General features: G+C 41.1%; 1 protein-coding gene across 1 annotated transcript in view; it reads left to right on the top strand.

Annotated features, from left to right (window-relative positions):
• LRRC2 (leucine rich repeat containing 2) overlaps positions 1-24692 on the top strand; it is a 97572-nt gene that overhangs the window by 19142 nt on the left and 53738 nt on the right. The window contains exons 3-4 of the mRNA XM_034410062.3: positions 11386-11587; positions 13346-13502. Coding sequence (XP_034265953.1) covers positions 11386-11587; positions 13346-13502 — 359 coding nt within the window. The remainder of the gene's footprint in view (positions 1-11385; positions 11588-13345; positions 13503-24692) is intronic.

Raw genomic sequence — 24692 nt, 5'->3', positions numbered from 1 at the left:
GTTGGCCATTTTTGATAGCTTTCCAAAGTGTGTATTCAAAGCAAAATGATTCTTCCAAGCAAAGGAAAAAAACCTACCATCTCTAAGTATAAGCATTCAATGCTTCTTGGGAAGTCAGGCATGAACAGCAATCCAAGTACTCCCCATTGTCTATGATTGTGTTGGAACAGGAGCTAGATACCCCCAACTAGCAACAAAAGAGAATCATGCCTGGGCTCATTTGAACACAACTCCTTAAAACTGTTGTCTTGATGCCAAAGAAGGAACCAGTGGACAATCTAGAAAAAAACTGATGAACTCAGGCAAGGTATCTACGCAATATGCAAGGCAATTGAACCCCTGCATAATTATTCACCACAGAAGGATGATGAAAATATAGCTGGTCACATAACATAACAGTTAATTTCCAATCAATTAAAACCTGCATTTCTCTCATTAACCAAGATCTTAAACAGAGCAGCAATGAAGAGATGCAAGATTACATTCAGCCTCAAAGCAAGGAACAGCAAAAAGAGATCTTGATGGAAATAAAATGCGATGTGGAAAGAGAGGCTACAGAATGGATTAATAAAAGAGAAATGGAATCAAGAAGTTTTGAAAAGGATCTTACTGATTTTATTCTAGCCGCCCATCAGAGGAAACATGAATTATGTCTCTGGAGATTATTCCTATGTCAAATTCTGTGGCAAGTACAATATGGAAGTCTCAGGAAGCTGAAGTAGGGACAGTAACACCAATCCCTAAGCATATAACCACTTATCCTGGACAGGGGAAGTCACCTTACATCCAAGTCCCATCTGAGGATCAGATCATGTCTTCTTTTGAAGTATCCTCTTCAACAAATTATCTGAGAGTGCCCATTAATTGATAATGAAAACATTTACAGGACCTACCCATAGTTTACCAAGGAAACAGAGCTTGATAATTATACTGCATAATCTCTCAAAGCTACTGCATCTAGAAAGAGGAAGAACAGAAGTGAAGAATTATGTATTTGTCTCAGAATTAGATCATCAGCGACCAAATTGAAAATCTATACAGCCCATTTGCTATGGTTACAAATTTCCAATTTAGATTTTGCTACGTTACAGTTATAAATATTTATTTTCCTCTTCATCTCTTACAAAAACAACTGAGAGAAAAAGGCATCAATTAGAAACGTATGTAGCATCGTTAATAAACAGCTGCCAAAGTCCTGGTGATAACTAGGTCAGAGGTGGGTTTCAGCAGGTTCTGACCAGTTCTGGAGAACCGGTAGCGGAAATTTTGAGTAGTTCAGAGAACCGGTAGTAAAAATTCTGACTTGCCCCGCTCCCATCTATTCTCTGCCTCCCAAGTCCCAGCTGATCGGGAGGAAATGGGGATTTTGCAGTATCCTTCCCTTGGAGTGGGGTGGAAATGGAGATTTTACAGTATCCTTCCCCTGTCACGCTCACTAAACCATGCCCACCAAGCCATGCCATGCCCACCAAGCCACACCCACAGAACCAGTAGTAAAAATTTTTGGAACCCACCACTGAACAAGATGAAGAATTTAATGCCAGGATTGGTACAAATGTTTATGTGCTTTATGAACAGTGTAACTCTTACCTTGTTTTAAATCCAGAGAGAGATGTTAGCCCACTCTCTTATATGTAACTGCAGAGACAGAGGAGTTAACTTGCAGAATAGTGCCTGACTCAATTGGGTAATATCTTAGATTTGTTAATCTTGAATGGTACCTGGGAGAATAATATATCTGGATATTATGCTTTCTGGGAGTGAGATTCCCATGAAATGATAAATATGATCTTTAATTTCAGAGTTAGTTTAGTGACCACTTGACTTTAGATTTACATTTGGTTTCAAATGGGCAAATTATATATCCTTAACTTTTTTTAATGCATTGAATAGTCCTCAAATCATGAAATACATTTGTGTAAAATGGACTGAGAAGGTGGAAAGAACATAGACATCTATATATAAATCTGGCAAGGGAGACAGTTTGTACAATTCTTTAATTAAAGTCCCCCCAAAGGATTCTTAACACAGTTTGTACTATTATTACATTTACTGATTTGCAAAATTAAATGAGCTCTAGCAGAAGGTTAGCCAACTATGGTTTGATGAGGAATGTGCAAAAGGAAAGAACTCTTTAATTGAAAATTTGCAATTAATATTAAACTAATGACTGCCCATTACTCATGAGCAAAAGAAGAGAAAAGAATATAAAGCTTTGCTAAAAAGGAAAAAAAAAAGGATATGAAAGGTGTTGGGTCAAAATCACAGCTCCCATCTCTGCCTCCACATGGGAAGTTGTAATCTAAAGAGCACAGATGGACTTTCCAGATTGACCATCTGTTATCGCAGTTGAAGCTACTAAGCTAATATCACCACTGATGAAGGGAAAACCTCAGGAATAGCAGTATCCCATCTGAGTTGTGAAACCCAAATCTTCAGTAGTTGACACTCATTTTGGTGGTTTTGTTCATGGTCATAACCTTCACACTGAAAAATCCCACCAAATACAATAACTCTTATTATTGTTCCCATATTCCCCTAGAACAATTAATCAGTGGAACAATTTGGCTCCAGAAGTTGTGAATGCTCCAACACTGGGAGTTTTAAAGAAGATGTTAGATAACCATTTGTCTGAAGTGGTGTAGGGTTTCCTGCCTAAGCAGGGAGTTGGACTAGAATATCTCCAAGGTCCCTCCCAACTCTGTTATTCTATCGTTCTATTGTCTATTTAAAAAAGGAGATAGGCCCAATCTTTCCAAATGTCTTCTGATTGGCTCTTAAGTATTATAAATAAGCTGCTAGATACTTGTTTTGGAACCCAGTGGACTAAAAAGAACAGAAAAGCATAACTGCTGAGGAACAGGCCAGGCAGGTATAGGATAGGACAGCGGTCACCAACTGGTGGTCCACGAGAAAATTTTGGTGGTCCTCAGAAAAATTATTTGCATTTTTTTATATTGCACTAAATCAGGGGTCCCCAAACTACGGCCCCTGGGACAGATACATGCAATGAATATTTGTGTTGTTGCAGAGAGTCTCCTCCCTTCAGGGTCTTTTTGTGCGGGTTGGAGGGGGGCAGAAATTCTGAATCAGGATCTGCTTCAACTTCCTGGTGTGGGGCTTTGGCCAAAGGCTGGAGGGAAGTGCCGCTTGAAGTGGTTCGGAAATAACGAGAGGCACAACCAAGCAAGTGACAACAGCTCTTTAATTTACAGTGAGACTTCAGCAAAAACTCAGAGGCTGCAGCCCTCCTTATATACAATCCTGGAGGGACTGTCAGCCAATCAGAAACGTAGGCAGGTTTGAAACTCCCGCTAAAAAGTATCAATACATAACACCCCTCCCGTCCCAGAAGGCACTGTCATTCAAAAATTTACATAAGTACACACAAAATCTCGCAGGTGCCCAGGGCGAGTTCTCGTCCTAGTTGACCTGCGCAGTTCAGTGTTTGGTGGGACGTCGAGCTGGTCGGAGGGACTTTCTGTCTCTCCCGGCTCCGCCAATGGAACCTCCTGGATTTTGTCCGGGGCGTGGTTATCCCCGGTTGGGAGTGGCGACTTGCTGGGGCAGCGCTGGAACCAGGGCTTGTCAGCTAAGTATTCTCGCGAACCCGGGCTTGAGTTAGCTGTTTTTGGAAAGTTGTTATAGTTAGGCTCGGATATGTCTAAATTTATGTTTGCTTCGCCGACTACCCTTTTTCTCAGCTGGTCTATGTGGCGCTTCCAGAGTCTGTCTACCCCTACGTCTACCGTATAAGATTTCGGGCCCGTTATGCCCACTATGGTTCCTGCAACCCATAGAGGTCCGCTGGCATAGTTGCGAGCGAACACCGGGGACCCAACCTGAAACTGTCTTAGTCCGGAGGTCTCTCCCTTGAAATTTTCGTGCGAATAGTTGGGGTGAAGCCTATCTAACACGCACCGGAGCTTCCTGCCCATGAGGAGCTCTGCTGGGCTTCTCCCTGTTGCTGTGCATGGTGTGGCATGCTGGACAGCTAAGAATTGATCTATCCTGGCCTGCCAGTCCCCGTTATCTAGTCTGGATAGGGCCTCTTTGGCCGTTCTAACAAAACGTTCGGCCAATCCGTTAGAAGCCGGGTGGAACGGGGCCGATAGGGCATGGCGGATGCCCAGTCCGGCCAAGTATCCCTCGAACAGGGTTGCTGTGAACTGAGGGCCGTTGTCAGATACTAGGGTATCCGGTAGGCCATGTGTGGCAAACAGCTTGCGAAGGGCTTTAATAACAGCCTCGGCTGTGGTAGAGGGCATTAGAATGATTTCAAGCCATTTCGAAAAGGCATCTACTACAATTAAAAACATTTGCCCATGGAAGGGGCCGGCAAAATCAATATGGATCCTCCCCCATGGCCCTTTTGGTTTCTCCCACTCTCGGATGGGCGCTACCAGGGGATCGGGGCGAGACTCCTGGCAGGGTCTGCACTTTCCCACCCACTCAGAGATAACTTGGTCCATGTTGGGCCACCATACGTAACTGCGGGCTAAACTTTTCATTCTGACAATGCCAGGATGCCCTTCGTGCAACAATTCTAAGACCCTTGTTCGTAGTTTCGTTGGCACTACCACCCGATCACCCCACAACAAACAACCACCTTGCGTAAACAGTTCGTTTCGTTTGTTTACAAAACCTTGATAGTCCCCCCCGTCCACCTTGACCGGCCACCCTTTTAGCACCCACCCCATCACAGTACGAATGATCGGGTCCCTGGCTGAGGCTTTAGCCACTTCGGCAGAGGAAATAGGTCCCAAAGTTAATGTGTCCAGTAGAAGGACGGAGGCCTCAGGTGTTGGATTGGTCAGTAAGTCAGGTAGGGGACAGCGGCTGAGGGCATCCGCGTGACCCAGGGTCCGTCCAGGTCGATGTACAAGCTGGTATGAATAGGCCGATAGAAAAATAGCCCATCTAGTCAAGCGTGGGGACAGAGCAGCGGGGGTGGGCCTGTCGCCTGCCAAAAGTCCTAGCAAGGGCCGGTGATCAGTCACAAGTTCGAATTGCCGGCCAAAGAGATATTCGTGGAACTTTTTAACCCCCGCAATTGCAGCCAGAGCCTCTCTGTCCAATTGGCTATAGTTTCGCTCTGCGCTTGACAGGGTGCGAGAGTAAAACGCAATGGGCGCCTCTAGGCCGTTCGGAAGTCTATGGCCCAGGACGGCACCAACTCCTACGGGGGAGGCGTCACAAACCAATACAAGCGGTAGCGCTGCGTTGTATTGGATTAGGAAACTGTCTTCTGATAGAAGTCTCTTAACTGCCTCAAAAGCGGCTGCTTGTGGTTTCCCCAGACCCATGGTACATTCTTCCCCAATAGTTTGTGTAGGGGATCTGCGACGGTAGCTTTGTCTTTCAGGAACATTGAGTAAAAATTGAGCAGTCCAAGGAAGGCTTGGAGCTCAGCTTTGGTCTTGGGGGCAGGTGCGCTCTTAATTGCTCTCACCTTGCTTTCGGTAGGGTGGATGCCTGTGCCATCCACCCTGTACCCCAAAAATTCAACGGAGGGGACAGCGATCATACATTTATTTTTTTTTAACCTTAGTCCCGCTTCTCTAAATCTAGAAAGGACGTTCCTTACTCTGTCCCCTAACTGACGTTTGTCCTGAGCGCTGACTAGAACGTCATCAAAATAGGGCACCACTCCGGGAAGCCCTTGCAGAAGGCGCTCCATGGTGCTTTGAAACAGGCCGGGTGCGACGCTCACCCCAAACTGGAGCCTGGTGCATTTGAATGCACCCCTATGAGTAACAATCGTTTGTGCCTCTCCCGTGGCATCATCAACTGGTAATTGTTGATAGGCCTGAGCCAGGTCTAATTTGGCAAAAAATTTTCCGGGCCCCAGGGAGTGTAGTAGATGATGCACGATTGGCACCGGATAGGCGCTCGGCTGCAAAGCCTTGTTGATCGTGCACTTGTAGTCGGCGCAGATTCTAATTGAGCCGTCAGACTTTACTGGGGTCACTATAGGGGTTTCCCACTTTGCATGGTCAACGGGAACCAGCACCCCTTGTTTAATCAGTTTGTCCAGTTCCGCATCGATCTTTGGTTTCAATGCGAAAGGCACCCGTCTGGCCTTGAGTCTTATTTGGGCTACGTTGGGGTCTAAATTAAGGGAGATAGGGGTCCCCACATACTTGCCCAATGTGTCCCCGAAAACGTCCTGGAACTCGGTCAGGAGACTGTCTTTTAACGATGACTTGAGCATCTGGTGGACGCCGGTGAAGCCCATGCCGAGGGCTCGGAACCACCCCATGCCGAGAAGGCTGGGAAGCTGCTTCGTGACGATGGTCAGTGGCAGGTCTCTTTCGTAGTCTCCGTAGGTGACTCGGAACGTGCCCACGCCTTCGAGGGGGACTCGGTTCCCCTGGTAGTCTAGGATGCGCAGTCTCTGTTTGGAGAGCTGGTCCTTCCGGAACGACGGCAGGAGGGTCTTTAGGGTTGCCCAAGACATTATGGAGAGAGCCGATCCGGTGTCGATCTCCATTGAGCATGGCTTGCCGTTGATTTCGACCACCATGCTGACTTTGTCCTCGATTTCTGCGCTGGCCTGGTCTATGTGAATGCTGCGGCCATCTCGAGGTTCAAATTCGCGCCGTTTTTTCGCGCTGCCTTCTCTCGTTGGTTGTTTTTGGCGCGTTGCTTCTGGTTGGCTGCGGCGCTCACGTGGTTGGTGTTTTCTGGGCAGAATGGCTCTACAGACTCGCGCCAAGTGCCCTTTTTTCTCGCAACGCCTGCAAATAGCCTCCCTATATTTGCAGGACAGTCTGTCATGGTGCCCTCCACAGCTGGGACAGCTTCGCCGGGGGCTGCCAGTGTCCTTTCTCTGGTGCTCCATTCGGAAAACGTCTTCATCTGACTCGGATTCCGAGCTGGATCCGGCGTCTTCTCTGTGCACCGGGGCAGACTTGGGGTTGTCTTTGCTGGTCAGCGGATGCTGCAGCGTTTCTGCGGCTTTTGTGGAGGCTTCATGAGCCCTGGCCTCGTCTAGGGCTCCAGCAAGCGTTAAATCAGGCTTGGCGAGCAGGCGCCGTTGCAGCCTAATGTCCCGGACACCACAGATGAGTTGCTCAAGCAACGCATCATCCAAGTCTCTATAGTCGCAATGGGTTGCGGCTTTTCTCAGGCTGGCCATGTATGCGCTGACCGGTTCTCCCTCTCGCTGTATGCGCTGTCTGAGTTGGTATCGTTGCACGAACTTGGAGGGCACGGGAGCGTAGTGAGCCCGGAGCGTGGCCATCAGGGTGTCCCAGGAAACGGTCTGGACCGGCGTTGGTTCGCACAGTGACTCTGCCATCTCGAACACGTCCGGTCCGCAGTGGCTTAGGAAGAGGGCCCTCTTCCGATTAGCGGAGAGCCCTTGCATGTCGCTGGCTTCGAGCAAGCATTCGAACCTCGTCAGGTACGAGACCCATTTTTCGCGGGTCGGATCAAAAGGCTTGGGCAGAACGTAGGCAGACATGTTCGATATGCCTCCTGTAGTTCGCCTCGTCGCCTAGCTGAAGCTCGTGGTCTCACTGGTTCGCTTTGTTGTGACCTCTATCCCACCCTCGTCGCCAATGAAGTGGTTCGGAAATAACGAGAGGCACAACCAAGCAAGTGACAACAGCTCTTTAATTTACAGTGAGACTTCAGCAAAAACTTAGAGGCTGCAGCCCTCCTTATATACAATCCTGGAGGGACTGTCAGCCAATCAGAAACGTAGGCAGGTTTGAAACTCCCGCTCAAAAGTATCAATACATAACACCGCTGGTGCCAAGAGCCGGAGGGCCTTGTTCCAGTGGGACTGCATCATGGCCTGGAACTGGCCTTGGTTTGTCTGGGAAGCCATGTCACTTTTTAAATTAGACAATTTAAAAATATTGTAAGCTGCCTGGGATCTTTCTGGAATTGGCAATTTTTCAAGCAAACAAAAAATTCAGGAACAAATTAGAGATGTTACCTTTGATAGACAATTGCTAGCACTACTTAAAACATTGCATGAAAGTTCATCGATTGTTTGCCCTCAAGATAATGTTAACTCTAAACAACCAGACCTTCCCCAGAAAGATCTCTCTTTAGTTTGGGCCTCTATCAATTTCAATATGAATTGAAACATTTATGGGCACAGATGCTTAGATGCTTATCTATAGTTCTGTACAGAGAAATATAGAAAAAGAAATATGAACTAATTACTATGATATCACACCAGACAGAATTTGTTAACATGTTTATGACAGAGATATTGGGAGAATGATGAAAGGCCTGGTAAGATCCTGACTAATTGTTTAAAATAAAAGCAAGACAGGGCAATGATTCCAATTATTAGAGGTGAAAGATCAAATCTATAAAACTTCAATGGATATAAATGATCAATTTTTTAAATTTTATTCAGAATTATATAGTGAACCAGCGAATGTATCAAATGAAGAGACATAAGTTTTTTTTTCCAAAATAAAATTAATCTACCATATTTAGATGAAACAACTTTTATTTGCCCTACTATCTTAAGTAGAGATTAAACCAATTGGTTTTAGTATTGATAATAATATTATTTTTTGTTTTCTAACTGCTTATAATAGGGTTTTGATTTTAAACTTATTTTAGCCTCTTCAGCTATTAGAAGAGAAAAGCAAAATTAAAAATAAAATAATACTTTGCTTATAATTGTTTTTTTTTACTGACAGTGAGATAGGATATGTTAGTAAGATGCCTACATATTTACATATACATTTATCTACAGCTTATGATAAGAGCCAGTTTGGTATAGTGGTTAAGGCATCAGGCCCAGAAACCATGAAACCAATTAGGTTACCTTTGGCCCATATTCTTTCTTCCCTCTATGAGGAAGGCAATGGCAAAACACTTCTGAAATCTTTTCAAGAAAGCTACAGGGACTTGTCCAATAGTCAACACTGACTCAAAGGCACACAGATAATCATACAATTAAAAAAAAAAGTGTGTTATAATTCTTGGAAATCCTGATCAACAGTCAGAAATGTGAGACTGGTGCTTTCTAGTAACAGCATCTGAGTTGTGAATTGTTTTCTTTTTTTTCTTTTTTTAAATTTTTTTAAATTTTTATTTCTTATACACATAATGTAAATGTATATTCTCTTATACATAATTGATCATACATATACATATTTTTCTTAAAGAAAGCATAAAAATAAGGCACTTTAATTACATTCGGGGTTGCTCTTCTGAATTATTTTCCATAGAGGCTACTTTAACCCCATGTTTTAATTATAATCCACCTAAATTGAACCATGTTAAGGCTTTATTTTTGCAAACCATTGGGGATGGATACTAATTTACTTATCGTGTCCATTTATATGATCACCCTCTCCCCAAGGCGACTCTGGGTGGCAAACCTAGTTAATACATTTATATAATAATAGAAGATAGAAACATGCATATTAACATAACACAAACAAAAAAAAAAGCATATGAAAATAGCAACTGAGGACAAACTCATCTGTAATAAATAATACTGCAGAGGCTAAACTAACTTCCCAGCTTCTGTGACTGGGAGAATAGCCAGATCTTTCCAAAAAGAGTCAGTTCATTTGCTGAAATGCATGAAATTTTGGGCAAATCTGTAATGTGCAACTAATTGAGAGCTTCTGGTGACCACTTTCTGTCTTGTTTTGTCCTGTCCTTTTCTCTAAGCATCGCTGCATTTTGAATGGAGTTCCAGTTTATTCTGCTCTAATGTATATTTGCTTGCGCAAATTGTTAATGTTTTCTACAAGAACCTCCTTCCCACCTATTCATTCCCTTCAGTAATACTTTAATCTAAAAGTCTTTTCTTTAAATCTTTAAAGAAGATTTAAAGCTAGCAATTGTGGCTTATGAATAGCTTATGAAGAATGCTTGACTCTCTCAAGCCTATTTTTATTCAGTAATACTAGAAGGACATTTGATCACTTATCTTAGTAAAGCCCGTACGACCTCTTCACCATTGTCCTGCTTGGGGGAATTCCCTTTTGCACTCTGACCTTCACGCTGCAAAGTCACTCTCAGCAAGCTATATGGCAAAGGTGACCTTTGGCTCTTATTATTTAGAACTGTTACTACAACATCAATTTTTTTTTTTTGAGGTATCAAAGTGCTTGATAGAAATAGGAAAAGAAAGTAGGCACAAGAATAGCAGCGGAGTCTTATCAGCTGCTTTAATTTGTGTAGCAGTAACAGCAATGCACTACTACAAGGTCATCTTTCATGATTATGTGACTCCAGACTCATGTTTAAATGACTTTAAGGCCCCTAAGAATTGCTTAGAGAATGTACTTGCGTGCCTTTAGAGTTTTGGTCTAGTCCTTGGTACAGAAAGGCAATATATATCTCTAATAAAGGAAGAAATAATCTTCATATGTTTACCCACAACTGACAGCTCTTTCATTCACGTTGCGACTGCACATATCAGGATAAAATTGGTTTGGGAAGAAATAAAGATAAGGAGGGATAGCTTAGAAAACAGCTTTCTAATTCAATCCCAGAGATGGATGAAAAGCAAGAACCAATCACCCACTGACATCAATATAATTCAACTTTCTCAACTTGGCGCCCTGCAGATGTGTGGCCTTTCAGAACTCCCCAATCCCCAAATCCATTGATGAGAATCTAGGCATTCAAGTTCATACATTTGGATGACACCAAGCTTGGGGAATACTAAAATAATGTATGGCTGCTAGGGCAAAGTAGTTAAGGGTGCATAGGATTAAAACTTAACTGTCTCAAAAATGTCCTAGAACTTCTCAGGAACTGATTGCACCTTCTTAATGCCAATTTATGTAAATGCCTCAGGAAGAAGTGATGACCGCCTTGGATCTTTTGTCTTTAGCCAATTAGCATAAGATCTTTCTGACTATTTCTTAAGCACAGCAGATCTCCCTTCCCTGCCCTTAAACCAGGGGTGAAATCCAGCAGGTTCTGACAGGTTCTGGAGAACCGGTAGCGGAAATTTTGAGTAGTTCAGAGAACCGGCAAATACCACCTCTGACTGGCCCCAGAATGGGGTGGGAATGGAGATTTTGCAATATCCTTCCTTCAGGAGTGGGGGGGGGAAATGGGGATTTTGCAGTATCCTTCCCCTGGAGTAGGGTGGGAATGGGGATTTTGTAGTATCCTTCCCCTGCCACACCCACCAAGCCACATCCACCAAGCCACACCACACCCACCAAGCCACGCCCACAGAACCGATAGTAAAAACATTGGATTTCACCACTGCCTTAAACCACCTCTTTAGCAGCAGAGGAAAGGTTACAAATTTCTTTGAGTTCTTAATGAGCCTTTTTTGGTAAATTTGATGTAATTGAAAATTTGGGGAAGGTGGTGTGAAGGGGGGGGAAGGGAGGCAGGAATGAAATGAAAATGTTTTCATTTGTACTTTTTCAGGATAAGGCAAGAATGGGATATTATGCTAGACTGCAAAAGAAAAGGCATTCCACAGGCTGCATATTTGAATAATGGTTTCATAGATACTAACAGCATCTTAGATAAACTTGAAAAGAACTCACCACTGATTAAGAAGATTGCCTTGCTGAATGACAAGGAAAGAAGCAAATTTATTTTTCAACTTTCAGGTGAACACTGGACAGTAAGTATATTATTTTAATTACTCTTTGTTTACGACCATTGAAATGGACAGATTTAAATTTTTCTGAACCTTGCGAGTCATTAATTTTGTCTCTGCGCTCTTTCTTTCTTTGTATAAACGACACAGCATATATTTTATTTTAGTAGGTGCTCCAACTCCTTAATATTTTCTGTTTTATCTTTAGCAACCCAGCATTGATAGCTATTTTGATATTGACATTGATATCTTCTCACTAGTAGTGACACCACCAAGGAAAGACAGAGGTTGATGCCATGGTTGCTTGGTAACAGTAAAAGTGGCAGTGCAGCAATGGCTCCTTTTGTTGCTAAAATAATGTGTGTGACATTTCACACATTTGACATGCCATCAGGGTCCTAACAGCTGATAATACCTTCTCTACCCCCTATATATTTTCTTTTTTTTTGTCAAGCAATCTAAACAGAGCCATCTCTTGGAGTGTTTACAACATGGCAACCTTCAGGATAGGTTGGAGGCATTATAGGATATCAAACTTTATTCCTGATAAACTGTCTTGATTTGCTCTTCATTGGGCATCATGTTCCATGAAGTTTGGACATTGTATAAATTTGTGAACAGTTAGTTCATTGACAATGGAGAGCAACTGATTGGCTTCCTATAGGCATCTATGTACTGAAGTTATAGAAGAATATAGGAGGACTAAAAAGCAGAGATAAAAGGATGTATGTTTGAATTCATATCACAAATTAACCACAGATCAAGGTTTGTATGCCAAGAGCTAAGATGATTGATGAATCGATTGATAGGTCTAAGCTTTGACAAATTATATTTATTTCTATGGTAGTAAGCAAGAATCTGGAAAGATGTTTAAATAATGTTTGTATAACCTTTCCCTTTTCCTTCCCTTCCCTTATTTACATTACAAATGTTAAAGGTTTGTAGCTCTGTTTTGCTTTGTTTTAATATTCTGAGGAAATGTTATCTCTACAAAGCCATTTCAATTAATCTTATCTAATTAGCTGGGGAAAAAAGACATAAGCATGCCCACCAACAAGGGGTTAGTTTAAGTTTTAGGCTATAGCACAAACTGATATTGTAAGAGCACACTTGAGCATATTTTAGCTCTGCTTCCTTAATTTCTTTTTAAAGGCTATTGTTAATTTAAATGTATATCAAGTTAAAGTGAAAGTCTTAGCGGAATAGATCTGGATATAGTAATTTATGTTGAAATAGTCCAACAGCAAAAGACAGGAGCATATTTATACACTAAAAAAAAAAGAAAAGAAAAGAAAAGAAAAGAAAAGAAAGTTGCAAAAGGGGATAACATGACCCCAGGACACTGTAACCGTCATAAATATGACTCAGTTGCCAAGTGTCTGAATTTTGGTCGCATGACCATGGGGATGCTGAAACGGTGTGAAAAATGGTCCTAAGCCATTTTTTTCCAGGGCGGTTGTAACTTCGAATGGTCATTAAATGAATGGTTATAAATCAAGGATGTTAAAAGGGAAAGCAGTGCTTCGTGCACCGAAAAGTCATTCGGAGCCAATGAGTGTGGTTTAATTCAGGGCTCTCCAACCTTGGCAACTTTAAGCCTGGAGGACTTCAATTCCCAGAATTCTTTGCTGGCTGGGAACTCTGGGAGTTGAAGTCCTCCAGACTTAAAGTTGCCAAGGTTGGAGAGCCCTGGTTTAATTCAAATGGCTTTGTGAAGAAGAGGAAGGTAGAAATGCTGCTGTTGTCATAGATTCCTTACTGTCCCAAATCTTCTTTTCTTAGGAGTTACCCGATTGGCTGAAAGAGAAAACATACCTAAAAGAATGGCACGTAAATAATACTAAGATCTCAAGCATTCCAAGTTACATTGCCTTATTTCAGGAACTGAAAATTCTCGAATTATCCAGTAATCAAATTACAGATCTCCCAGTTGAAATTGGTAGGTGTCCTTTTTTTATTTTTCCTTAGACATTTATATCTGTTCATTTTATTACAATCAATACAGATTTTCTTTTTAAAAAAAAGCAACCTGGGGATACATTTCATAAACACCTATTTTCTCATATGATAATGTGAAACCACAACCTTCACAATCCTGGCATCCTACACATTGTGCAGGCTTCAACTCCTAGAATTTCCAGCCCTATAGGTATCAGTCTGGAAGAAAAAAAACTGAACGGGAGCATTGTAATTCACACAAAGGGAACAAGGTTGATGTTTCTGCATTATAGCTCTGTACTCTTTTATAATTGATCCATCTGGGCCACCTGCCAGATCCATTTACTGAAATGATAGATCCTTCAGGCTTCTTCTGAAACAGATATGGGACTCTTCTTTATGGCTAAATTAAAGTGCCAACTATCTGTGACTAAACTGGCAGAAAACTACCCTGGTGTAACAATTGATGAGTTGACCCCTCTCCTGCCCAGGCATGATGCTAGAAAATGCTGCTCTTATTTATGGTGGACAAGGCACATTAAGAAAAGTAATTGTGAGATTATCCCAGCTTTCTTTTCTTCCTTCCACCAATTCTCACCTGCTGACAAGAAAATATCCACCAACAGAGAACCAGAGAGGTTGTCTTGAACCCTTGAACACAGACAGACAGACAGACAGACAGACAGACAGACAGACACACACACACACACACACACACACACACACACACTCCACGCAGGGGTGGGTTCTACTTACCTTTACTACTAGTTTGCAACAGGATTGCGTGTGCACTCACTTCGCTTGTGCACACGCCTTGCTTCTGCGCATGCACAGATAGCTTCTGGTGATGTCAGGGTCAGTGGGCAGAGCCTCCCGCCGGTTTTACTACTGGTTCTATAGAACCGGTCCGAACTGGGGGCAACCCACCACTGATTCCCTGTCTCTGTCTCTGTCTCCCTCCCTCTCCCTCCCTCTCTCTTCTCAATATTCAGAAACCATTATGAAACCAATCAAGAGAGGAGCATTCTTTAAGTCCTGGGAAAGAATATAGCATTTATTTATTATCCCATCTTTTTAAATATATAACTCAAGGTGGCAAACATACCTCCCATTTGCCCTACAACAACTCAGTGAGGTAGGTTGGGCTGAGAAAGAATGTCTGTCCCAAAGTCACCCAGATGACTTTCATGTTTAAGGCAGACCTAGAACTCAGAGTTTCCTGGTTTCTAGGCCAATACCTTAACTACTACACTGAATTGGTTTTCTTAGTATTAAGATTCCTCTCTCTCTCTCTCTCTCTCTCTCTCTCTCTCTCTCTCTCTCTCTCTCTCTCACACACACACACACACACACACACACACACACACACACACACACTCCCGTCTCTGTCTCCATTTCCCTCCCTCTCTCCCCTCATCCTCATCCCCATCAATCTTTAATCTCTTAGAATTCCTAGTTTAAGTTAGCCCCTTCCAAACTCATTGGGGTATAAGAGGGAGAAGGGGAAAAGGATTTCATTTTGGGGAGGTCTACCTTGTGGGACTCCCCTTCCCCTTAAAGTATGCTATACAGGTAGTCCTTGACTTACAACCATTTGTCTAATGACAGTTCAAAGTTACAATGGCACTGAAAAAGTGACTTAGGACCAGCTGTTGCAGCATCCACACAGTCACATGATGAAACGTTGGGTGCTGGGCAGACAGCATGTGTTTACAATGGTTGCAGCCTCCCAGAGTCCTGGGATTGTCATTTGCAACCTTCCTTAGGGTGCTTCTGACAAGCAATGAAGGAAGTCTTCAACAACTGTAGTGATTTGCTTAACAACCATGGCTAAAAGGTCATAAAATAAGGTATAACTCAATTAACAACTGCCTTGCTTAGTAAAAAAATAAATAAAAATGGGCTCAATTGTGGTCATACATTGAGTTGAGGGAGGAAGTGAGTTTAATGAATCCCTAGACTAATAGCTAGATCACTCAAAGCTTGTATTGGTTTTTGGGAAGTGTGAAGCCACTGCTGGTTAGCTGCTGGTTGTGTGGATCTATATCTCTGAGCCAGGGATTGGCTTAGAGAATGGCAATTATAAGGGGAGAACCCAGTTTGAAAGAACAAGATGTTCTTGCATTGTGAAGCACAATGGCTCTTGAGGACAATGTCAACGGCTGGGATCAACACATCTCCTGAGGGTCAGCTGATTCTGAAACACCTCAGATCAGTGGTGAAATGTACATTTGTTTCTACCGGTTCTGTGGGCGTGGCTTGGTGGGAGGTAATGTGACTGGGTGGGCATGGCCAACTTTTTTTTTTTTACTTTTAAAACCATTTTTTTTACAACCTCTTTGGCCAAAGAGGTAGTAGAAAAAATGCTTTAAAAAGCCTCTGACGATCCCAGCTGAGCTGCGCGATCGTCAGAGGCTTTTTTTTTTACTTTTAAAAGTATTTTTTCGGCCAAAGAGGTTGTAGAAAAAATGCTTTAAAAAAAGAAAAAAAGCCTCTGATGATCGCGTGACTCAGCTGGGCATGGGGGGGTGGGGGGGTGGCAGGGATTTTTGCTACCGGTTCTCCGAACCACCGACCGCCATCGCTACTGGATCTGGGAACATTTCACCCCTGCCTCAGATACAGATTCAGTAGCCCTGCCCTGGCATGTCACTTGCTTAAAAGGGAAACTCTATTTTAGCATTGGAAAAAATACAGTGTGGACAACATAAAACTGCCTCATAGGTGGGCTGGGAGGAGAGTAAGGCAACATCATGAGAACATGGCAGAAAAGTGAGGTTGCTATGCATCTTCTTCCTGTGATTTGTGCAAGTGGGCAAATACCCAAAGTTATACTAGTTAAAGTAGGATATATAGTTGAGAAGTCCTTGAGAGAAGGACTTCCCTCTGTAACATGCACTTTCAAGAACTGCCAATTCTTGAAGATATTTGCATTCGGAGGATATAGGAACAAAGGGCTCTATCAATCAAGGACAGTAATATAGAGCAAGTAGTAATTAGGAAATGTCATCATGATTTAAAGACCCAAAATATAGATGATAAAACATCTCTCTTTCTGAATGCATGCGCGCACAATGCACACACACACACATGTTATGTATAACATGTGTGTGTGTGTGCCTTGGTAAGACCACACTTGGAATACTGCATCCATGATGTAAAAAAGATGTTGAAACTCTAGAAAGAGTGCAGAGAAGAGCAACAAAGATGATTAGGGACTGGAGGCTGAAACATATGAAGAACGTTTGCAGGAACTGGGTATGTCTAGTTTAATGAAAAGAAGGACTAGGGGAGACATGATAGCAGTTTTCCAATATCTCAGGGGTTGCCACAAATAAGAGGGAGTCAAGCTATTCTCCAAAACACGTGAAGGCAGGACAAGAAGCAATGGATGGAAACTAATCAAGGAGAGAAGCAACTTAGAACTAAGGAGAAATTTCCTGACAGTGAGAACAATCAGCCAATGGAACAGCTTGCCTTCGGAAGTTGTGAATGCTCCAACACTGGAAATTTTTAAGAAGAGATTGGATAACCATTTGTCTGAAGTGGGGTAGTTTTTTTTTCCTGAGCAGGGGATTGGACTAGAAGACCTCCAAGGCCCCTTCCATCTCTTGTTATTCTGTTATTCTGAATAATTTTTATTAGTAAAATTGAGGAAGTCATTTTTAGGGATTGAAGAATTTTGGACTAAAGAAAAACTGTAGAATAAAAAGGAGCAAGTAGTTCTCCAATATGCTGCTCCAAAGCCTTTCAAAAATTCCACAACACTTTTTAAATGAAATTATTTTGAAACGATTTGGGACATTTTATTTTTCTTTTTTTTTTTTTAAAAAAAAGGTATAAGAATGACAAATTAAAATAAAACTGTATCCTTTTTTGTACTTTGGGGGGACTTCTTGAATAATCCCTAGGATCTCTAAGGATCTTTTTTCTTGATTTCTGGTTATTGGTTTTAAAGTCTGCTGCCAGTTTTGATCCTCAACTTTTAAAACAATAACAGTGGAAATAATTTGTGTATGTCCATTTTATTTTATAAAGATAATTGCCAACTAGCATCCATGTCTTATGAGCAAACTAGAAGCAAAACATGTTAGAATAACTTTAATGAGTAAAAAGCATGAGTTTATGAGTATGAAGCAAAAATTGAGTTCCTCTCTTATTGGTATTTTTTAATCTTGGGGATGAAACAAAACAGACTTAATTGATTTATGTGTTCCACAAGGTGGCAGTGGAGAATAAGATAAAAATGCAATCATTCACCAGATTAGATTCTATCTCCAGTAGTCTTCCTCCTTCTCTTTAAAAATCATACACAAGATAGAGATTCATATGGGTGATTTGCCATATAAAGTTGGGTAGTTCTATAAAAACATTTCACTTGAAGAGTTTCTGAAAAACAGATAGTGGAGTTTATAAAAATTACTACAATGAACTACATTATTCTCAAATCAAATCAGGGTATTTGCTAGAGAAGTGGAAAGACTTCTTTCCAGCCTTTTCAAAATTCCCTTCCTTCACATTAAATGGAAATATTATATGTGATGTAAAGTCAATGCCCCAAGAATGGGCAAGGTTCAAGTAATATAATTTATTTTAGATAGAAGGGGCGTATCAATCTGGAACAGCTGTTACATGTCATACATAAACGGCTTGTAAAGCCACTAAGCAACTGTGGAAGTTTAATTCTTGGAGGTTAAATAGTGTTTGTTCCAAAGGTCTAATCTGCACATCACATTAAGTCAAAACCAAAACTCATTATGGTTAGTGGCTTAATGGTTTGCAGTAATGCTATGACATAATGGATATGGTCGTACATCCGACTAAATCCAAGACAAACCAGCCACATAATAGCTTAGTGGTCTGTGAAAATCAATAAAAAGAAAGAATAAAACAGATTTTCCGAGCTATGAAAAAAAAAAAAAAGGAACAAAGATACGGAAGAAGGAAAGTAGTTTCTCGCAGAATCATGAGGGAAACTTTTAAAAAGAGAACAATGAATCTTTTGGAAAATGCACAGAATGGGAGCAGTCCCGGAAAATCAAGTTCCCATTTATAATACTACTGTACAGTATGCAATCGTTATGATGACTAGACATTTAACTTTGAGATCCAGAGATAAATTACCAGCAAAATAGCCTTTTCCACAGTTACCCTTCTTTTTGGTTTCTGGGATTCACTCCCTTTTCTACATTGTGTTCTATCTAGACCTTCATAAAATTTTCCTACTCAAGTTGAGCTGTTCTTCCTTCTGAACCCCTTAAGATAAAGTGATTGGTAAAACCCATCACGACATCCTAAACATCCTAACAGCTCAGAATATGGCTGGGCAGAAATTGTCTTGAGTTATAGGCATTCCTCAATTCTTAGTGTTATGGCAAGAATCTTCCAGTCTTTTAAAGGAAGTTGTAAAAATGGATTTATGATCAGCTCTGCTTATAATTCTTTGAACAGCCACTTAGGAACTCTTATGCAGCTTTCCTATTTCTTGAAGTTGCATTGCTATAATGATAATAGCCATTGCCTATTAAAAATTAAAAGCTGTGGTTTAATTATGGGATTTAAGATTTAAAAATGATTAAAAAGAAATGAGAAATGAAATGAGAATAAATCGTGACCCAGGGATGACTGCGCTACTAATTAAAAATAAAATATTATTAGATTGGAAATTGCCACAGAAAATACATTTCATTATACTTTTGACTACTTTTAATCTGATAGTTCATAACAATAACAAAAACATTCTTTTTATTATTGTTTAATTCTTAATGCATATATTATTCTTGTTGATTACAACACTGTGTAATGAATCATTTAAATCAGAACCATGTTAAAAATCTTCAAACTACAGGTACTTCTCACTTAACAATGGCAACTGGGACTGAGAACTCCGGCACTAAGCAATGTACTCATAAGGGCCAATATCATGTGACTGCACTGACAAATGAGGACCTGTTATAATTCCCGCTTTTCAGTGCAACTGTATCTTCAGTCACTGAACAAATAGATGTTAAGCAAGAATTGCCTGTTAATGTACCTACCTAATTTTAATGAACACAAATCAAAAGTTGCTGCTCATGAAAGTTGCTGTTTGACTGCCTTGAAAAAAATAGTTCCTCACAAAACACGTTTATATGGAATTGATCCTCACTTTGAATTCACAAAGTCATATTTTCCAAACACATATAAAAGTTCCTAACAGTTAGAAATCTTTTTGCCCTTAATTTAGAGCTGTAATGGAGTTTGTAAAGCCCCAGATTTGTCTTATATATGGCTTAGCATGTCTTCAAATGGTGACTTCTGCTCTGAAGTAATTCCTGACTCTCCATTTTAGTTGCTTTCCAGTTTATGAAGCAAGAATTGTTGTGAGAGGCTACCTTCTGCAACCCTTTCCACAATAAAATTGAATTTGGGCAATGACGTCACCAATTTTTATAGGTTGATCCAGGATCCCCAGAGAAATATCCAGCCAGTCAGACAAAATTGTTTGTTATTGACTCTAAAATCTGCTGCTGGATTACTGTATATTAATGACAGAGTAGAGATGAAATAATAGGGTTTCATATATAGATGAGTAATATTATAGCAAACCATGTCTTAAATTGTAAATTTAGAAGAATAGTATCTGGTATTGTACATTGTACCATAAGATTATATATATGAGAATAGATAGAGTAGGAAGTATTTATTTACTTGGGTTTGTATGTTGCTGTAATCTGTGGAAACCTAAAGTTTACAAAGCCCTACTTGCTGGGAGGATTAAAAACATGACATCAAAATAATCATGTAAAACAAATTGCAATTAGAGAAAATGTTATGCCAAAGGAATAAACAAATATCAACAAATATCATAGCAGGGAGCTTCCCTCTTCAGAATTCCCCATTCCAAGCTCTTTTGAATAGCTATGTCTTGACACAGTGGTGAAATCCAAATTTTTTTAGTACCGGTTCTGTGGGCGTGGCTTGGTGGGTGTAGTGTGGCTTGGTGGGCGTGGCAGGGAAGATACTGCAAAATCTCCATTCCCTCTCCACTCCTGGGGGAAGGATATTGCAAAATCTTCATTCCCACCCACTCTGGGGCCTGCCAGAGGTGGTATGTGCTGGTTCTCCGAACTGCTCAAAATTTCTGCTACTGGTTCTCCAGAACCTGTCAGAACCTGCTGGATTTCACCCCTATCTCAACAGCTTTTTGGTGTATTGAAAGAGAAACATTTAGTTGATACCAATGCAAAGAAGGTTTGATTAAAAAGGGTAGTTCTCAAGATTCCTGCAGATCAGTTTATGTTAAAGAAGATTTCCAGAAGCAAACTTATTCCTCACAATCTTACTGTGCAGGAAGAAACAAATGAGAGTAGGCAGTCCTAAAGATACCAGTTCTTAAGCCATATAGACAACAATCATTGGCATACATCGTCAGGAAACTGTGTTGATCATCAGCTAACCTGTGTTTGAGACCCAAGTGCTGCTGTGTCGTGGGATGAGCTCTCGTCATTCGCTCCAACTCCTGCCCAGCTAGTAATTTGAAAGCAAATAATTGCAAGTAGATAGACAGATACCATTTTGGTGGGCACATGAAAGGAGGCCCTAATTGGGAGTCCCCTGGGCAACACTGATGTCACTATCACTAAGGCATAGAAGCGCCTTAGGTTCTTCCAGCATGAACATAAGTGAACAGCTTAAACTTCACCCAGAAAAGATCTTCTGACTTTCTGAAAAGGAGTTAAGATTCACATAGGAGCCTAGGAGAGCACACAGCACTCCCTTTGCCTTTTAACTAATTTTAATCTCTTGCCTCCTTTTACATTTTTAAAAAACTTTTTAAAAAACTTTTATATATACTATTTTATATTTTAACATTTTATTGTACACCGGCCAGAATCCTCTTTGAGGGAGATGGGCAATACAGAAAGGTGAAAAATAAATACAAATAAAAATATAGTCTGTCCAGTTTCTGAAGCTGAGATGTTATGTGTGAATTCCTATTGACATTCATCACAACTTAGGCTGTTAGATTCTGCCCTAGTTCAAGCATCTGAGTAGTCTTCAAGAGTAGTGTATTATATATTCCAAACCAATGGTGGGTTCCTCCCAGTTTGGCCCGGTTCGGTCGAGCTGGTAGCGGTGACGATATGACATCACTGAAATGGTTCTTTTTGTTCGGGGTTCCCCCACCCCCTCGCCCCCTGCATTATTCTTACCTTTTATTTGCCCCCATCCCCAATCTATTGCTGCCTCCCGAGTCCCAGCTGATTGGCTAGAAGGAAAAAAACTGTTTAAACTCTTGCCGCGGGGCTTCAAAGGGCCGCCCTACAGCTGATCAATGTTAAAAGGCAGTGTGGTAGTAGACCGGTGCCTCCAAAAACAAATGAGTAGACCAGTGCCTCCAAAAACAAATTAGTAGACCGGTACAGCTCTGCAAGCAGTTAAAAGCCTGAGGAGCCTATCCTATTCTTTAGGATAGACAATCCTAAAGAATTGTCACATGATCATCAAGCCACGCCCACAAAATAAGCCATGCCCACAGAACTGGTAGTAAAAAATTTTAGAGTCCACCTCTGGTCCAAACCAAAAGCAACTAAGGCATGAATAATTAAAATCAGGGTCTCTTGATCCTGCTAAACAATAACTGACACGAGTAGTAACTCTGAGAAGATAATTTTAGCTATAAATATTATCTGAACTTTAAGCAGGAACTAGTAGTTTAGGTGAACCCAATGGAGTGCAAACCATCCACAAACAAATATATAGCTCAGATATTAACAGGTCCCAGAGTCACAGTCACTTAATCCTGCTGAGATTAAGCTCGTTTGAATGCTAGGCAGTAGTCTAGCTGTGGTTGTGGTTGGAGTAGTGTGTATGAGTTTAAGAATGTTATTGGATTTGACCAAGTGGAGTTCTAGCACATGGTCATTTGCAAGTTGCAGTTTGTCAGTCTTAGTTGGAAACCTGGACCTCAAATACTTGTCGAGACGGGCCTGTGGCATGGATAGTAGCAGCAGTCAGTTCTAATTGAATGCCAACTGAAGGTAAGAAATTGAGCATGTGGTGTTGTTGCTGATTGAATGAGTCAACATTTGTGACAGGATTGGTGTCTGGAATTGTTGACAGAACAATCACATGATATTTAATTGGGGTAAGTAATCAATGTATCTTGATTTGCCCATGTGACATCTTCTCTTTGTGAGCCACTGGTCCTTGGTTGACTTCTGGATGCAATTCAAGGTGCTGATTGGAATTTATAAAGCCTTTCATGATTTGGGTCATGATTATTTATGAGTCTGCCTGTCTTCAGTGGCTTCTGCCCGTCTATAAGATCTAGCTAGATAGGAAAATATTATTTTTCATGTTTATTGGACAGGTCAGAGAATGTTTAGAAACAGTTGACTGTAATTTATTGAAATGTAAAATGATGGAGTGAAAACTTACCTATTTGATATATGCTTGCTGTACTGTGATATCCGTATTTTAATATTCATAAGTTTGCTAATACGATTTAGGGAAAAAATAAAGTTTAAAGATGTGAATGTAATTTTGAAATATATCAAATTTTGGTACTATTAATATATGAAGAGACACTGATTTGGGCATGATGGAAACACTATGCTATTTTGCTGTTACAGAGAGGCTACTATGTCCTTTCTTACTACTTTATTATTAGCTTTTTCTTTACAATGGAAACACAAATCAACAATATTCTTTTGGGACAGTTTTAATATTGTATTTAAAAAATAAGCATGTCTGTCACAGGGAATGCCCCAGGTTCATGATCTGATGGGGTCTGGGCAAAGACATCTAGTTTCCAGATTTTATGTTTTATACACATTTTATTCAAGACAATAAGCAGTTTAAACATAAGCCATGCTTTATCTAAGTAGCCCAGTAGATATACTTCAAGATTGCTAATGGGTATCCATCCTTTCATGAGTGAAGCTATCCCTCTTCTCTAGGCAAGCCTAGCCTAGCCTAGCCTTGTGGCACTTCACACACTTTATTTTTCTCTAGATGTGCATCTGTTCTCAAAAGCATTCCAGGAAAGCAATTATGAACACAATAGGTATACCCTACATGTCTAAGAAGAAGGCTGAATCTTCATCCATTCTCAGTCTGAAGAGAAAATAGGTGAACCTCTGGTTATTTCTTTGGAAGGCAAATCTTTGAGTATATCTTCTTCACATTCAATCTCTCCTGGTCTGACATTGTTTAGTAAAAGGAATCTGTAGTGTATCCAACTATGGAAAAGAAAAAATACACAAGCACAACTGAGCCCAGAGTTTTGTTGTGGTCCGCTGGCAGCAGATTTGGAGGAACATGGGCCAGTCCTCGAGTCTGGACAAGGCTCGGACAAGGGCTCTGCATCAGAGGCAGAGATAGGGCCAAGTGCATCTGGGAGTTATGTGCTGACTCCAGAGCCTCCAGAGTCTGACGTCAGCAAGGCAGAGGAACAGGGGGAGCCTGTTCCCAGTGCACGCATGCGCAGAGCTGCCAGAAGGCAAGAACAGTTAAATCAAAAAGGGCAACTCAGGAGTAGGGCTTGGAGATGATTGGCCCCTCCCATAAGACATAAAGGAGGAGCAAAGGCACGTGAGCCTTTGCAAGAGGCAACTTTATTCGTGCTGGTCTGTTTAAATTCTGAAGCTCCATTTTGACTCTGTGCTTCGTGTGGCCTTGAAAAGCTAATTGCCAATTAGGTCTTTGGCAGCATGTCAAGGGAGATAAAGGTGGGTGTTTATCAGCTTTATCCCGAAGGACTATGGCAGACTTCTGTCAGACTCTTTACAAACTATTTGTGACTCATCATGGGCTGTGAATGAGCAGAATTCACAACCGTTGAAATAAAAAGAGAGTTTTTGGGACTAATTGTGTGCTTTTTACTGTCTTAGGAATCCTAGGTCAGAACAAGTTTCCATTGTAACATGGCAGTTATTAGGTGAGATGTGCTCCATTTTACAACCTTTTTTTTGCCACAATTGTTAAGTGGCTCACTACAGTTGTTAAGTGAATCATACAACTGTGAAACGAATCTGGCTTTCTCCATTGACTGTGATTGTTGGGAGCCAGTTGGGAAGGTTACAAATGATGAACACATTAGCCCGAGACACTGCAACTGTCATAAATACATGCCAGTTGCCAAGAGCCCAAATTTTGATCATACGATCATGGGGATGTGCAATGCTTGTAAGTGTGAAAACTGGTC

This window comes from Pantherophis guttatus, chromosome 2 (genome assembly GCF_059756535.1).
Source record: "Pantherophis guttatus breed Tessera chromosome 2, ASM5975653v1, whole genome shotgun sequence".
NCBI lineage: Eukaryota > Metazoa > Chordata > Lepidosauria > Squamata > Colubridae > Pantherophis > Pantherophis guttatus.
The sequence above is the reverse complement of the archived record's forward strand: the minus strand, read 5'-3'. Positions and strand labels throughout refer to the sequence as shown.